The sequence below is a fragment of the Amphibalanus amphitrite genome, unplaced genomic scaffold (assembly GCF_019059575.1).
Source record: "Amphibalanus amphitrite isolate SeventyFive unplaced genomic scaffold, NRLGWU_Aamphi_draft 000017F_arrow, whole genome shotgun sequence".
NCBI lineage: Eukaryota > Metazoa > Arthropoda > Thecostraca > Balanomorpha > Balanidae > Amphibalanus > Amphibalanus amphitrite.
In genome coordinates this window covers 530,951-545,064 of record NW_024881513.1, presented here as the reverse complement: position 1 = coordinate 545,064, position 14,114 = coordinate 530,951, and the positions used below count along the sequence as shown (strand labels likewise).

The following is a 14,114-nucleotide window of genomic DNA, read 5'->3' as shown; positions in this document are numbered from 1 at the left end:
GCAGGCTGATTGCGGGCTGATCGCAGACTGAATGCGGGCTGGTTGCGGGCTGATCGCATGGGCTGGTTGCGGGCTGGTTGTTCCTGACTGGAGACTTGCAGGCTGATTGCTCAGAGTAAAGAGGAAGGTAATACATTTTAAGGTGTATCAAGTACTGTGTTTGCGCAGCAGATGTGACGGCGCAGGTCGATAGCCATGCATGGGAGGTTCAATAGACGAATGAACGGGGATTTTGCGGTATTGCAATAGAACTGAAAGGGTTCTACAACCGATATTCAGAACACAGGGTGGTTTCCCTATAAACCTCAGGGACTTCTTCACAGACCCTTTGGGGTTCTTATCTAGGTGCTAAGAACGCTCTTATTATAAACCCTAAACCTCATAAGAGTCTTTGGAAGAATCGTGTGGATTCTTTTGATGAGAATGCAAAGCCGTCTACGTGAAGAACCATGGAGGTTCTGAAAAACGGTGGCATAACATTTTACCCCACAGGGGTCTAAATACCCCTGTACGTTCTTAACGTTCTTCCAAAGTGTTTTCAGTGTAGAGGATATATAGAGATTTATAAGTGATAAAGAAATGTAGACATTACGGTTGGCTCGGTAAGTGTTCGAAGTGATGCATAAGCCTAGAGAGCCTGCCCGTAGTTACCACATTCGCCGCAAGGTGGCCGACCCGCGACCCGGTGCTGGGTCGCGGGCCGGGGCAGTCTGCGTTGGTGCTCCGCACGGTCCGGGTGCTTCCGACCGACCCGCCGGTATTCGAGGCGGTGTCTCTCCTCATGGAGACGGAAGTCAAGGAAGTCAAGGAAGTGGTCAGCAACCTCTCGGCAAGGTTTGCTAAGCTGGAAGAGGCAGTGGCAGCTATTAGCCAGCAGCTATCATACGACAGCGCCGGTCGTCGGCTAGTCGTAGAAGACGGCCATTCACAGGCTCAAGACGCAACTCCCGGTGAGTTCGAACTGGGGTCTTCAAGGGACCTGCAAGCGGATTTTAAATCAATCCGAGATAAAGTGGCCAAAATCAAGCTGCCTGCCGACCTAGTCGTAGGAGATTCGAGAACTGGGGTAGGACGGAACGACTGGCCGAAGTTCCAAACTATTCAGCGTTGTGCCAGATTTCAGGAGACAACTTTAAAGATACTGTCTCAGTGTTCAAGCGCCAATTCAGAGTCGGTCATCGCTGACGTCACGACAATTGCGCTTGCGCAGCTCAGATTTTTGCAAGAAGAGTATACCAACCTTCTCGTGGCGAATCAGTTTGACGACGGAACGACGAAGTTGTTCCAGACGCTCCAGAACAACCCAGCGTCGTTCTCGCCTGGAGCGCTGGAAAATCTCCAGCGGGCTGTCTCTATCTCCGGAGCGCGCCGCCAGGTCAGTGCCGCTGACAGATTCCGCGGCCGTGGTGGCTCGTGGCCGAGAGCTCCAATGTGGGGCCGTGGGAGCTGGCGCCAGGAGTTCCCGAGCCCGGCCGGCCGGTACGGTCCGGCTGGAGGCGGCGCCGGCTCGGCCGACTGGCGGCTCGGCCGCGGGCGTTTCGGAGCGGCCTCAGCTGGGCCGCGCGACCTGGCCGCTCGTCCGCCGGCCGGTGACGGCCCGGGGGCATTCGCTGAATAGAGGGACCCGTGACTGTGAGTATGCCACTGGCAAGGGACGCATGGGAGGACATTGGTGCGTCTGAAACGGTTCTTGATTGGATTGAACATGGTGTTCCTATACAATTGCGTGAAGTGCCAATACGCCGTATTTTTAACAATCCGGTTTTCACTCGGGAGGAGACAAAATTCGTGCGTGAGGAACTGTCGTGTCTTGAGGAAAGGGGTGTTATTCAGAAAGTGGATGTCATCCCGCATTGTGTATCTCCGTTAAAAGTTGTACCTAAGAGTAATTCAAGGTTTCGTCTTATTTGTGACCTGCGTTATGTTAATGCCCACTGTGACGTGCCCCGGTTTTCGTCTGAGGAGTATCTGTGTTACCCGAAATTGTGAGAGACGCTGCTCTTGCTGTTACTGTTGACTTAAAAGATGGGTTTTATCACTTTCCGATTCACGCGGATTTTCGTACTTACCTCGGTTTCCAATACGAGGGAAGTTGGTATGTATGGTGTTTCTTACCGTTTGGCTGGGTTGGAAGTCCGTACTTCTTTCACAAATGTATCCGTGCTGTGATAGAATATCTGCGTGGTGTAAAACGGCTTTCGGTCATGGCTTATGTAGATGATTTTTTGCTCACATCAACGCACAGTAGCATAGAAAATGATGTAGAAGTGTTCATGCAAACATTACAATCACTGGGGCTGTGTGTGAACCGACAAAAGTCATGTTTTATTCCTTCGGCTTCAGTGACCTATTTGGGGTTCGTTGTCCATTGTGCGTCAGCTGGCAATCCGCCAAGCATCACAGTACCTAAAAATAAGGTCGCCAAGTTGAAGCAGGACATTTCTAGAATGTTGAAACGTCCCACTGTGTCGGCACGTCTGCTTGCCCGTATTGCTGGCAGATGCATCAGTATGATGGCGGCGGTTTTTCCCGCAAAACTCAAGCTTCGTAATGTTTACCGGCTTCTGAATTCTAGGCGTTCGTGGGACGAGGCCATGGCCTGGTCGCCCGAGGCCAGGGAGGATTTGGCGTGGTGGATTACGTCACTGGACGGGTGGAACGGGCGGCAGCTGGTGCCGCCGGCTACCTGCGACTTGCAGCTCTCCACCGACGCGTCGGAGACGGGCTGGGGCGCCACCCTTTCGGCGCCGGTCGAACAGGCCGCTTCAGGCTGCTGGGGTCCGGAGGTGAGCTCGGAGTCGTCCAATTTTCGGGAATTATTGGCAGTCTATCTAGCGCTGCTGTCGTTTCGCGATTCGCTTTTTGGGAAATCACTCGAGATTCTGTCGGACAATGTAACAGTGGTAGCGCTTATTAACAAACTGGGTTCATCCGATAGTCGGCTGGACGCAATTGCGCAGAACATTTGGTCGTTTGCCTTCAAGTATCAGCTTATGTTAGTCGCTCACCACATTGCAGGTTGTTTAAATGTATTTGTATTTGTATTTGTATTTGTATTTGTACATACGGTCTCCATTGTATGGCTTTTCAGACCGCGATTGATGGTTCATAGCACACTTAGCCTATGATTGTTACAAAAAAGTACATGACGTAATATTCACATGAAATGCAGTAAGGCACACAAATAAAGCTCAGGCAGCATTACATCACACATGGCGACATACACTGACAGGATGGTTCACTCGGTCAACGATCGCTGGTTCCATTGCGCAATTGCACGGTAAGTGAAAAAACGCCTCGCAAATTCTGTGTGGATGCGAGGCAATTGTAACAAGCCCGCGGAAGTGGAGCGCGTTTCTCTGCTGGATATCTCGCGTCGGTGAACTAGCGAGTTCTGCAAGTGACGTGGAGCATACGGGTGGTACATCAGTCGATCCACGAATAAAACATCTCGCTTGCTGATCAAATCATCAATAGTGGGCCATGCAAGCGAACTCAGTAGTGGTGAGACATGTTCCGATTTACGCTTACAAAACACAATACGAGTACAATGATTTATCACTCTTTGAATGCGACGCTTCTGGGTGACACTGCAACCACCCCATACACTCAGACAATACAGAATATGAGGAAAAATCAGTGCCTCTATCAAAAATGCCTTTACCTCCGTTTACCTCCGTTGAAATGTGTGTCCCGATGCCCTATCCCGCGTTCCATTGCGACACGAGTGGACACTGCATTCTGCCGTGTTCCAGCAGTTGGAGAGCATATTCGGCCCGCACACTGTGGACCGGTTCGCGTCGCTGTCAACGGCGCAGCTGCCAGTCTACAACAGCAGATTCAGGGACCCCGCTACGTCAGGGGTCGATGCGCTGGGACAGAGAGACTGGCACGAGCACAACAACTTCGTGAACCCGCCGTTTCGGATGGTTCCCAAATCCCAGAGTGTTGGATGTAGTGGAGGCGCAGCGGGCCACGGCCACGCTGATCGCGCCTCTGTGGCCGGGACAGCCGTGGCTGGATCGGCTGCGGCGTCTCAGCATCTGCCCGCCGCTCCGGCTACCGCCAGTGACTCTGTGCTGTCTGCCTCTGCTGCCGTACCAGCAGATAGAACCGCACCGCAACACGCGGTGGACGCTGTTCGCCTGGCGGATCTGTGGAGAGCCAGGTTAGAGGCTAAGGGCTGGTCGCCGGCGGCACGAGGTCAGTTCACGCTTTGCCTCGCAAAATCGACGCTGGATAATTACGATCGGTACATCAACCTTTTCAGAGACTTTTGTGCGGAACGAGGTGTCGATTTTCCCCAGTCAGATTCAGCAATAGTGGCTGACTTCCTGGTGACTCAGTGTGGTAGGTCTGATCGACCGCATTCAACCCTCCGTTGTATTTCTGCTGCTCTGGCTGCTATGTACGAGGCATGTGAGGCAATGATTCCCCTCCAGGATTCATTGATAGCGCGACTGTCCCAAGCTATTGTGAAAAGTGGTACACGCAGGCCCATTGCACGGTCCTCTGTCATGGATATCTCTGCCTTTGTCCGTTTGTTTGAGTCATGGCCCGGGAACGATTCACTGTCGGTGAAATTACTGCGCCTGAAAACTATTACCTTGCTGGCAATCGCATTGATGTTACGGCCATCAGATATCGCTCCGCTGGCGATGGGCTTCCATGCGGGCTCAGGCGTGATGGAAAGATTTGTGCTGACGACGGATCAGATTCAGTTCAGGTCAGATGGTAGGCTAGATGTGACTTTTCTCGGCATCAAAAATGACGCTCAGAGGACAGGATTTCGGGTAACGCTGCCTCCTAACCCTGTGGAGTCGGTAGATCCGGTGGCGGCTCTGCGTGTTTATTTAGCTCGGACCGAGTCGTGTCGCTGTCCGACATCGAAGCCTGTTTTCCTTACTTTAGTTCGGCCGTTTCAGGCAGTGTCAGCGAGTACAGTGGCTTCTATCCTGCAAGATGCTATACACTTAGCGGAGAAATTCGGGTTGGCGAAAGGCCACACTCCGAAAGATTTTCGGCCCACTGGTGCTACTCGGGCAGTTGAGCTAGGATTCGATGCAGATGACGTGCAGCGACTTGGAAGGTGGAAAACGCGATCCGTTTTCCTCGACCATTATGTACACAACAGCATAGCTCCGTCTTTCACGCAGCGAATGTTCGAGTGAGCCGTATGTACAGGGCACAGGCGGTTATGGGTCTCTCTATGTGATTGCATTTGTATATGTATGATATGGGATATATACATGTAATACATGCCTGAAGCGTCGAATGTGTGTAACGTTGGTTTTAAGAAACCGTAGTTACCACATTCGCCGCAAGGTGGCCGACCCGCGACCCGGTGCTGGGTCGCGGGCCGGGGCAGTCTGCGTTGGTGCTCGTTAAGTTTCTGTGTGGCTTAAGCAGAAGCTCCTGTTTCCGTTGATGTAGGCTATAGTCGGTGTTGGGAGCGAGGTTCGTGCGGAGTTACCTGTATCGCGGATGATTGCATTTGTATATGTATGATATGGGATATATACATGTAATACATGCCTGAAGCGTCGAATGTGTGTAACGTTGGTTTTAAGAAACGTCGGACTAGAATAGATGCAGATGGTGATGTTGGCTTACCTCCACGATAGCCGGCGAATCTCTGGTGACTGAAACGCTCAGCCTGTGCATGCCCAGTTAGGATTTTGACGGGTCGTGCTGGTCCTGAAGTCATTGACGCTGGCGCAGTGCGACAGCCACGCATTGACCAGTGCGGTAACCAGGGGTAGCCAGTAACAGTTGCTAGCATTAGGCCAAATGGGCGCTCAAAAACTACCATCCCATAGGGTTCCCATGTTAAATCGATCTGGTCTTCCTATCCAGTAGCCTTTGCTATTGTACTTAGCGGTATACATGTCACTCACTTACCGGGGTTACATGAGCGATCCGTTCCAAATACGCACTACGCTAATGCGCATCAGCTCCCCACAAACGGATCTACGGCACCGGTTACATGAGACTAATTCGTTTTATCTACGTCAAACGGATCTTGTTTGGCTCACCCGGGCTCACTCCTCGACGGCCGGTAATTCGCATCACAAACGGAATAGGATTAGCGTACAGTCATGGCGCAGTTGCGGCATTTACCGGGACGACTGAGCTAAATTTTAAATACTTATATCATTTGATAGGCTCAAAAACATTTAAAATTAACATGAAATCAAAAAATGAAAACAAAGTTTTCTTGTTTTAAGTCAGTGGGCACTGATTCGCCATTGAGCAACAGCAGGGTGGTCAGAAAAAAATTATCTATCAAAATATTTCATTCATTTTATTTCACACGCAAAGACTAAACCAAAATACCAACATTTTTTTGCTATTTTCTACGAGGCAGCCAATAAAAAAAATGCTTAGTATTTTGCATTTTGACGCTTCCAGTCAGCAAAGAATAGTTCTTGTGAAATACGGCCCGAATCGTGTGCCTCGGACGTTTCGGTTACATGAGCGATCCGTTCCAAATACGCACTACGCTAATTCGCATCAGCTCCCCAAGAACGCATTCAGTGCACCGACTACATGAGCAAATTCGTATCAGTGACGTCAAACGGATCTAGTTTGGCTCTCGGCCCGATGCGCATTACAAACGGAATAGCATACAAATGTGGCGCACTTCCGTAGCAATAGAGGTGACTAAGTTAAATATTTATTATCTTATGTCTTTTTTGCATTTAATCTGCTCAAAACATTCTCAATTAACTTAACAAAAAAAAGTTGAACATAAAGTTGTCTTGCTTTGACTCATTGGGCAATTGCCTTTCTTGATTCGTCTGTAGTGCTGTCAGAAAAATGTTTCAACTGAAATTATGCGGATATTTACTATTTAGTTTTCACTATATTTATTGTTGAAAACTTGACAAAATACTGACATATTTTTTAAATATTATTTCAAAAGAAGAAAATGAAAAAATACCTATTATTTTGCATTTTGATGTTTCTTTTTGCGAAGAAATAGTTCCTGTAATACGTATCTTGGTCCTATTCGCTTCTAAGCCTCTTTCCCAGCGGATTTTGTTCGGACCGCCGATTCGTATTAGCAGGTGGATATATGAGTCGGTAGTACGCTCCTGATTCGCATTAGCGGTGAATCCGATCGTGATACGTATTTGCTTTGCTCATGTAACCGCGGATCGGATCGCCGATTCGTACTAGCAGGTGGCTACATGAGTCGGTAATGCGTTCCTAATTCGAATTAGCGGCTAAATACGTATTAACTGTGCTCATGTAACCCCGATAACTGAACTCTAATGTGGAACCGCGCATCGGCCGCCAGATGGTGTCCAACGGTGCCGCCATGTTGCGCAGACCAGGAAGCAGCCTGTGTTAAGGAATAGGGAATTCGGGACCTCGATTTACGTTCGCAGCCGCTGCATCCGTTACGTTCAAGCTACGTAGACACGGAACCCGGCATCTTACGCAGATTTGAGTGGAGAACGAGATGAAATCTTTAAAAAATCCTCAGCTACAGGGAACTTATATGTTAACCCTTATAAGTCAATGGGGAAATATGAAAATTGCTATTTTGGCGCCGGGAATGACCTGAAGTTATCTCAAGCATATAGAATCGTGATTCCATGCACTCCTTGCAAGGTCCGATGCTTCACGTTTGCATTGTTGCCCTTGCGTAACGTCATTTATGACGTCACAAGGGTCATTAACTTTTCTTCAATAACTCCCGACCAAATTGAGCTGGCGAATCGGGCAAGCCACAATTGGACTCAGAAAGACCTGCCGAATCGAGTGATATGCAACATAATCCCGATATTATTTGTGTGGCGATTCTAATTACTAGTTGTAACTCATGTAAATTGATTTTGATCTGTTGATTTACATAGGTGAACGAGGCGATCAAACGGACGCCGTTCGAGGCAACGTTCGGATGTCGAGCAAACCTGGGGCAGAGGAACTTTCTCGGAGCGTACCTTAGGCATTACGCACCGAAGATCTGGAGGATGTACTAAAAAACGGCCGATGCTCCACGTCCTCCGGACTCCAATGCATCAGACAGTCGCGCCAGCAGTCGCCTCCCTCTGCGCCTCTTGTGCCGGGGACGACACCCGCTGCGAAGTGTGCCAACTCGCTGTGCGTAGCCACCAGACGTGCAGTGGTGACGGTTCCCGCAGACTTTGTCGGAAGGCAGCCAGCGCCCAGCGCCATCGGAGGCAGTCCGCAGAGCGTGTTTCGTTTTAGCAACCAAGGAGAGGCGCTACCCGAAGATGCTTCTTTCTACCCCAAACCAAAGCAAACCTAACCTGACCCGACGTGACCTGACCTAATCTAACACGCGTAAATATATACAGCCCTCGCGGCAGTTGCCGACTGGCCAAATGCTACTTAGATACGAACATTAGCCCTCACGACATTTGCCGGCTGGCCAGATGCTACTTAAAAAACGAATGCGTGTTAAAACACTTGAGGCTGACCGGCTGCGAGGCAGCAACCTTTAGATTACGAGGTGGGTACACTCGGCACACTAACTACTAAGCCATGAAGATAGGTGGTCATCGCGGAGATGTAAGCCCAGTGGCGCGGGAACTATTTTCTGGCTGGGGGGGCCCGCCTGATATTTTTCGGTCTCGGTCAAAATAGAGATCAACCTAGGGTACCCCTAAATCTAGTTTTCTCACCGTTTTTAGGCCACTTATTTTTCACCCTTTGCAGTGGCGCGGGAACTATTTTTTACGGGGGGGGGGACTCATCTGACATTTGGTGGAACAGCGTTTATATACCTACCTATATAGCTGCATCAGCGTCCGGTTAACGCCCAGAAAACGAAGTTATTTATTCTAGTCCTAGCCATAATTGCACGCGTCCCTTGTAATGTATAACGAAAAACAAATAGATACTACATATAAGCCCTAGTGTCCAGTCTAGAACATCACTGAGCCAAAAAAAAAAAAAACGCAAGGACCCGAACAAGTAGGTAAGTGGTTTCTACGGTCAGCTGTTTATTAAAAACTAAATGGCATGAGATAAGCATGAGATTAAGGTCAATCAAGAGTGCCACCGCGAGATGGATGAAGCCGAGGAACACGTCTTCGCAGATGACATAGTCGCCCAGCAAATACAAGGCGACAAACGTAGTACTGAGTACACTCCGACGCCTCACGCCGCTCAAGTGACTGCTCACGTCGCTCCGAAGACTGTCATGCGCTCCTGACTGCGCCTCACGAATTCGGCTGCCATCTTTTCGAGACTGATAGCGCCTGTTCGCTCGGAGTGGACGTGAAGCAGCGCTAGATGGGTGAGCCTGGCCTGGCTGATAGTGCTGCGCGTCCACGTCTTCAGCCGCCGCAGGTACGAGAAGCTCCGTTCTGCCGAAGCGACGGTGGAAGGCTGACTGAGCAGCAGACTCAGAAACTTCCGTACCTCGCTCAGCATCTTTCTCGAAGCGCCGTCGAGGCACGCCAGCTTCCTGGCAGCGGTATGCAAAGTCAACGGCTGTTTGTCGTCGTCAAAGGCGCCTGAGAAGACCGTCAGCTGGGCTTTGAGCTTATCCACTGCTATTGATGGTGGCAAGTGCAGCGAGGTTTGGTTCGCCAGGGCACTGTCGGAGCTCAATGCGCTTAAAAACGCCACCTCGCGCTGAGAAGCGATTTTGAGACCATCACTTGCGAAGCGCTCATCGAGGGCCCTGAGCATAACGTCGAGGGCCTCCAGCATGGCTTGTCGCACTTTTGCAAGCGGTGTCAAGACCGTGTCTGGGGATGCTACACCATCGTTCCGGATTCTGCCAGGTGTGGTTGTGCTTCTCGGCTCTCGCTGTTTGAGACCGAGCCTCTCACCTCGCTGTGCTGCCGTGTTGAGCTGCCTGCTGAGGCCATCTGCTCGCATCTTGGTCAGTGCGGCTCGGAGGAGGTTGACTGACTCCAGGGCACCTCGTGATGTGCACGAGGCCGCCTGCAGGGAGGTAGCCACCTCTTCGCAGATGGAGAAGATATCATACAGCACACAAAGAGCCACGAACGTGCTGTTCTCCGACGCTTTATGCTCTAGACCGTTTACTTTAGCGCGAATGCTGCCCTTCACGGAGCTGTCGGCTTTGATCGTTTGCAGCGTGCTTCGCAGCTGATCGTAATTGTCGATAATGCGCTTGAGGGCTTTGGCTCGTATGCACCATCGAGTCGGGCACATAGCGACTAGCTTTTGCGGGTTCGTTTCCTCAGAGATCGCCTTGTAGATAGCCAGCCTTTTTGCTGACTCATTTACGACATTCACTGCGTCGCGAGCAAACTGAATGGCACTTGCCACAATCGCGATGTCTCGACTGGCTTCTTGCAGCACAAGATCGAGAGTGTGATTTGAGCAAGGTACATACAGAGCGTGTGGACACTCCTGCCTTATTCGTGCTTGCACACCTTGATGTTTCCCACTCATATTGGCGGCTGTATCGAAGGAGAATCCCGATAGTGAGTCCGTGCTCACTTGCATTCGAAGAAGAACGTCGCGAATCACCGTCGTCAACGTCTCGCCGGTCGAGTCTGGTGAGTTATATAGGCCCACAAACTCATTCACAGATTCCATGTTGCTGTTTGTGTACTGTAGGCACACCGTGAATTGTTCCATCCCGCTCACATCCGTGGTTCCATCGGCTACGAATCCGACGAAATCGCTTTGCTTTACCTCCTCCATGACTTCTCTCCACACCTCAAGAGCCATCATCTCAATCATTTCGTTCTGGATAGTGTCCGACATCCAATTGTCACGCCTTTTCAACCAGTTTAGGACTTCGGGGGCGTCTACTTCAGCTCGTTCCTTCATTAGGTTGTAGAATGGTCCATCTCGATGGTAGTGTCCGCGGATCGGGAATCCCTGCCGAGCAAGATAGCGTACTGATGAAAGCATCATGATAAGGGCCTTTCGGGCAATGACCCGCTCAGGGCACTAAAGAGTCGGGTACTCCAAAGTTTTTCCTAGTATATACTAGAATTATACTATATCATCTAGAAAAACAGCTAGAACTGGGAGCATTTTACTATATACTGAAAATCATCCTAGGATATGGCTGCGCTGAAGCGCGGCGCAGCTGGCGCTCGTGTTTTAATACATTGCGCTTCATATTTATACACAAGGCGGCCTGTGGTTTCACGCGGTGCCATGGTGTTCTCCCTTCATTTAAAGACTTACAAATTGTGCTGGCTAAGTATTTAAAGGAAGGGTGCCACCTTTTGGACACAACGCAGTTTTTACAAGATTAGCCTCACATGAACCTAAAAACCGGCTTCACTTACCTATGCTCGAGACGGTCAGCATTGAATCCGCACGTGAAGTTATCATTTGCGAGTTTTGCTGCCAGCATTCGGGCAGGCAAAAATCTTCAGCACTATTTCCTCGTCGTGTTAAGGGTATTTTATAAAACATGAAATCAGCAAAGGTATGTATAAAAGTTATACTTTTGAAGCATGTTTTATCATTTTGAAAGGGTATATTTTTTCTTTATGGTATACACTTAAGCTTTAAAATTTTAATTGGGAAGTTTTTCTAGTAAGATGCATGAAGGGTGAAGGGTTCCATAGATCTCTTAAGCATTGTAAAGGAAAAACCTTTACTCGACTTATTTGATGTTCTTTTGACGTATCTTACTTAGTTCAACTTACTTACTACAACTTAGTTCAAATCATGTTATCTTCTTCCTTTTTATTTGTTCATCTTTTTGTCTCAGTTGCGCCATCAATGCAAATGGCAGAATGATATGTTGCCATGACAACAGGATATGCCAGCCGTCCTAGCTGCCACATCAAACGACCTTGAGTTGTAGTGGTGATATAAACAACGATCTTTTTTTTTTGGCCAATGTATTAAATGCAATGTTTCGGTTTTTTGTATATTGTGGAAGCGCTAACCACGTCTAAAAATTCAAATAAGTAAAATAGATTCATAGAACAAAAATTTCGGAAGGTGGCACCCTTCCTTTAATAACTATCGTGTGCATTAAAAAATTGGCTCTTCATTATACATGGAATGGTGTGAACAAAGGCCTTTCTGAGCAACTGTGTGCAAATTTGCAAACTGCTGTACTTGACTGGGTGGTGGGCCAGCCTCATGCTTTCTCATTCTTTCACTGTTGCGTAACAATGTGTTAAAAAAAGAAGTTTCAAAGAATGTTATCGATTGTGATGCATGGCGACACCTTTCGACTTAGCTGTGAGCATATTTGGTATAATCGTACTGCAAAGATTGCGTACACCGGCTTTATCTATTTGCAATGGCAGCTTTTGTACGACATTTGTGTATTGTCTTCTATGTTGGTCGCTACTCATTTGTATGTATTTTTAGAGCCCTGACAGGCTGATGAAGGAAGAATGAAGTCTTCTGAAGGCTATCATTACTAAGAAATGAAGCTGGTGTTATGAACAGTGAACAGTGTCCCAAAATTTTATTTCAGAGTGAAAAATTGTTCTTGAAAATTGGAGATGAAAGTGGAAAATTGATTTCAGTTGGATGTCACTTCCCGCCCAAAACTGGCAAATTTTGGGACATTGGTTTTGAACAAACTTAACAATACAATATCACTGTCCCAGGCTCCAGCTGAATAACATCAACATATAACATAATACTTTGTGTAAGCATCTCATACAACTGTGTTGCTGTGATAATGAAATCAAAACACATGCATCCTGCATCCATTAAAGTGGATAGTAAGTAGAAAGAAGCATTTGTTGCCACACGTTAGTGATAATTGTGCAATTTCTTGGTAATTTTAGTTTGTATGAAAACGCGTAAGATTTAGGTGATTGAAACTAAACATGGAAGATAATTTTTAGGTCAATTTTTACTTTTTCTTTTTTAATGATGTTCTTGATATTCCACTAACACTCAAAACACACCAGTTCATAAGTTATTTCAGAGCTTTCACAATAGCCATGTCTTTGTGGTCAATCATCCTCAGAGCAGCCTGAGTCAATTACATTCATGACTTCCTTAGCCATATATCTCTGATCCTTTTCAGGACAAGACATGCACTACTACATGTATGCTGTGCCCGGCTCAAGATTCCTATATGTAGCCAGGCTGCCCTACCGACACTGGCAAAATGAATGCTTCCTTGAACAAAGCTAACCAAAGGTGCCATCAACTGTCTTAATTTGAACAGGAAGGAAGCCTAGTTTTCAACATACACAACAGCTTGTGTGAAGCTGCCACTTTCAGGGTGTGCACCACCCAGTGTTCATTTGTTAACATCAATAATGTGTAACCACGAAAGGAAACCCTTCTGAAGGTAACATCTCTCGACCATTCTAAGATCCTGTTAACAATCCACTACCTTAATATTAACAGGTCTTTTAAATAACCATGCATTATTCCTCTGATAATGCTTGTTATGTTTTCAAATAGGTTCATGTTCTTTCGTCCTGATTTTTCAAAGATAAGTATCACTTGAGTTTGTTTTTATTGCAAGTGTGATGCATGTAATTTCATCTTCATGTTTTCTCAGATCGAAGATCCTGCTCGCAGCTATGCCTCATTGCCTACCATGGCCAAAACCTCTTTGAGGTTTACCGTAGTGTTCTCCGTCTGATTGTTATGTGTTGAGGATGAGCTGAATGTTACTGATATTAATACCTGATATCTATTTGTGGTCAATGTTTAGTGTAACACCGTGACATCTTCCAATGCCAAAGTTTATTTCCAACGAGCCAAAGCTTATTTGCATTGCAATTACGAGCGGTAGTGTGATGTGTGGAACGTGTAGTATGTACGATTGGGAACCACTTACTCTGTAACCCAAAGTGGCATGTTTGCATATATGAGAATGTTCAGTGTTCATCGTCTTTAGATAATAAAAGCATTGGCATACCAGGAAGTGGATTGTTCGGTGGTCGCCTAAAATGGTATCAGAGCTGCAATGCAATTTTGACACCAATCGTGTTCGTCATGGTCAGCCACGTCGAATGATATGCTTTTTGTATGGGTGAGGTCAATTTAGGATGTTGACCTCCGTCCAAGGTCAGGTCAGGTCATTACCTTATGATGAGGTCAAGTTGCACGTTATTCCATTCGGCAGGTCTTTCTGAGTCTATTTGTGTCTTTTCCGTCTAAGATCACTGTCAGCGCCAAAATAGCTGTCTCTATATCCCCCCCCC

At 47.7% G+C, this 14,114-nt stretch overlaps 1 protein-coding gene and 1 long non-coding RNA gene across 3 annotated transcripts; both read left to right on the top strand.

The window, feature by feature from the left end:
* The first annotated feature begins 1,438 nt into the window (after nucleotides 1-1,438).
* LOC122387535 lies at nucleotides 1,439-5,511 on the top strand. 2 transcript variants are annotated; one of them, XM_043377813.1, is made up of 3 exons: nucleotides 1,439-1,632; nucleotides 2,576-2,786; nucleotides 3,756-5,511. In XM_043377813.1, the coding sequence occupies exons 2-3, from the start codon at nucleotides 2,595-2,597 to the stop codon at nucleotides 5,169-5,171; spliced, it is 1,608 nt and encodes a 535-aa protein (XP_043233748.1). In that variant the 5' UTR covers nucleotides 1,439-1,632; nucleotides 2,576-2,594; the 3' UTR covers nucleotides 5,172-5,511. The 2 variants fall into 2 exon arrangements, with proteins under 2 accessions (XP_043233748.1, XP_043233739.1); XM_043377804.1 differs by lacking the exon at nucleotides 1,439-1,632 and having other exon boundaries at nucleotides 2,019-2,786.
* A 6,843-nt stretch (nucleotides 5,512-12,354) lies between these two features.
* Nucleotides 12,355-13,834, top strand: LOC122387529. The gene is made up of 2 exons (XR_006257616.1): nucleotides 12,355-12,592; nucleotides 13,466-13,834. It is a non-coding gene; the product is annotated as an uncharacterized LOC122387529 (long non-coding RNA).
* Nucleotides 13,835-14,114: the final 280 nt, after the last annotated feature.

Excerpts from the sequence above, each read along its gene's own strand:
- LOC122387535 (XM_043377804.1), top strand. The coding sequence starts at position 2,205 with ATGGCTTATGTAGATGATTTTTTGCTCACATCAACGCACAGTAGCATA. Across the intron at positions 2,787-3,755 it reads CAGGCTGCTGGGGTCCGGAG|CAGTTGGAGAGCATATTCGG; the intron begins GTGAGCTCGGAG and ends GCCGTGTTCCAG.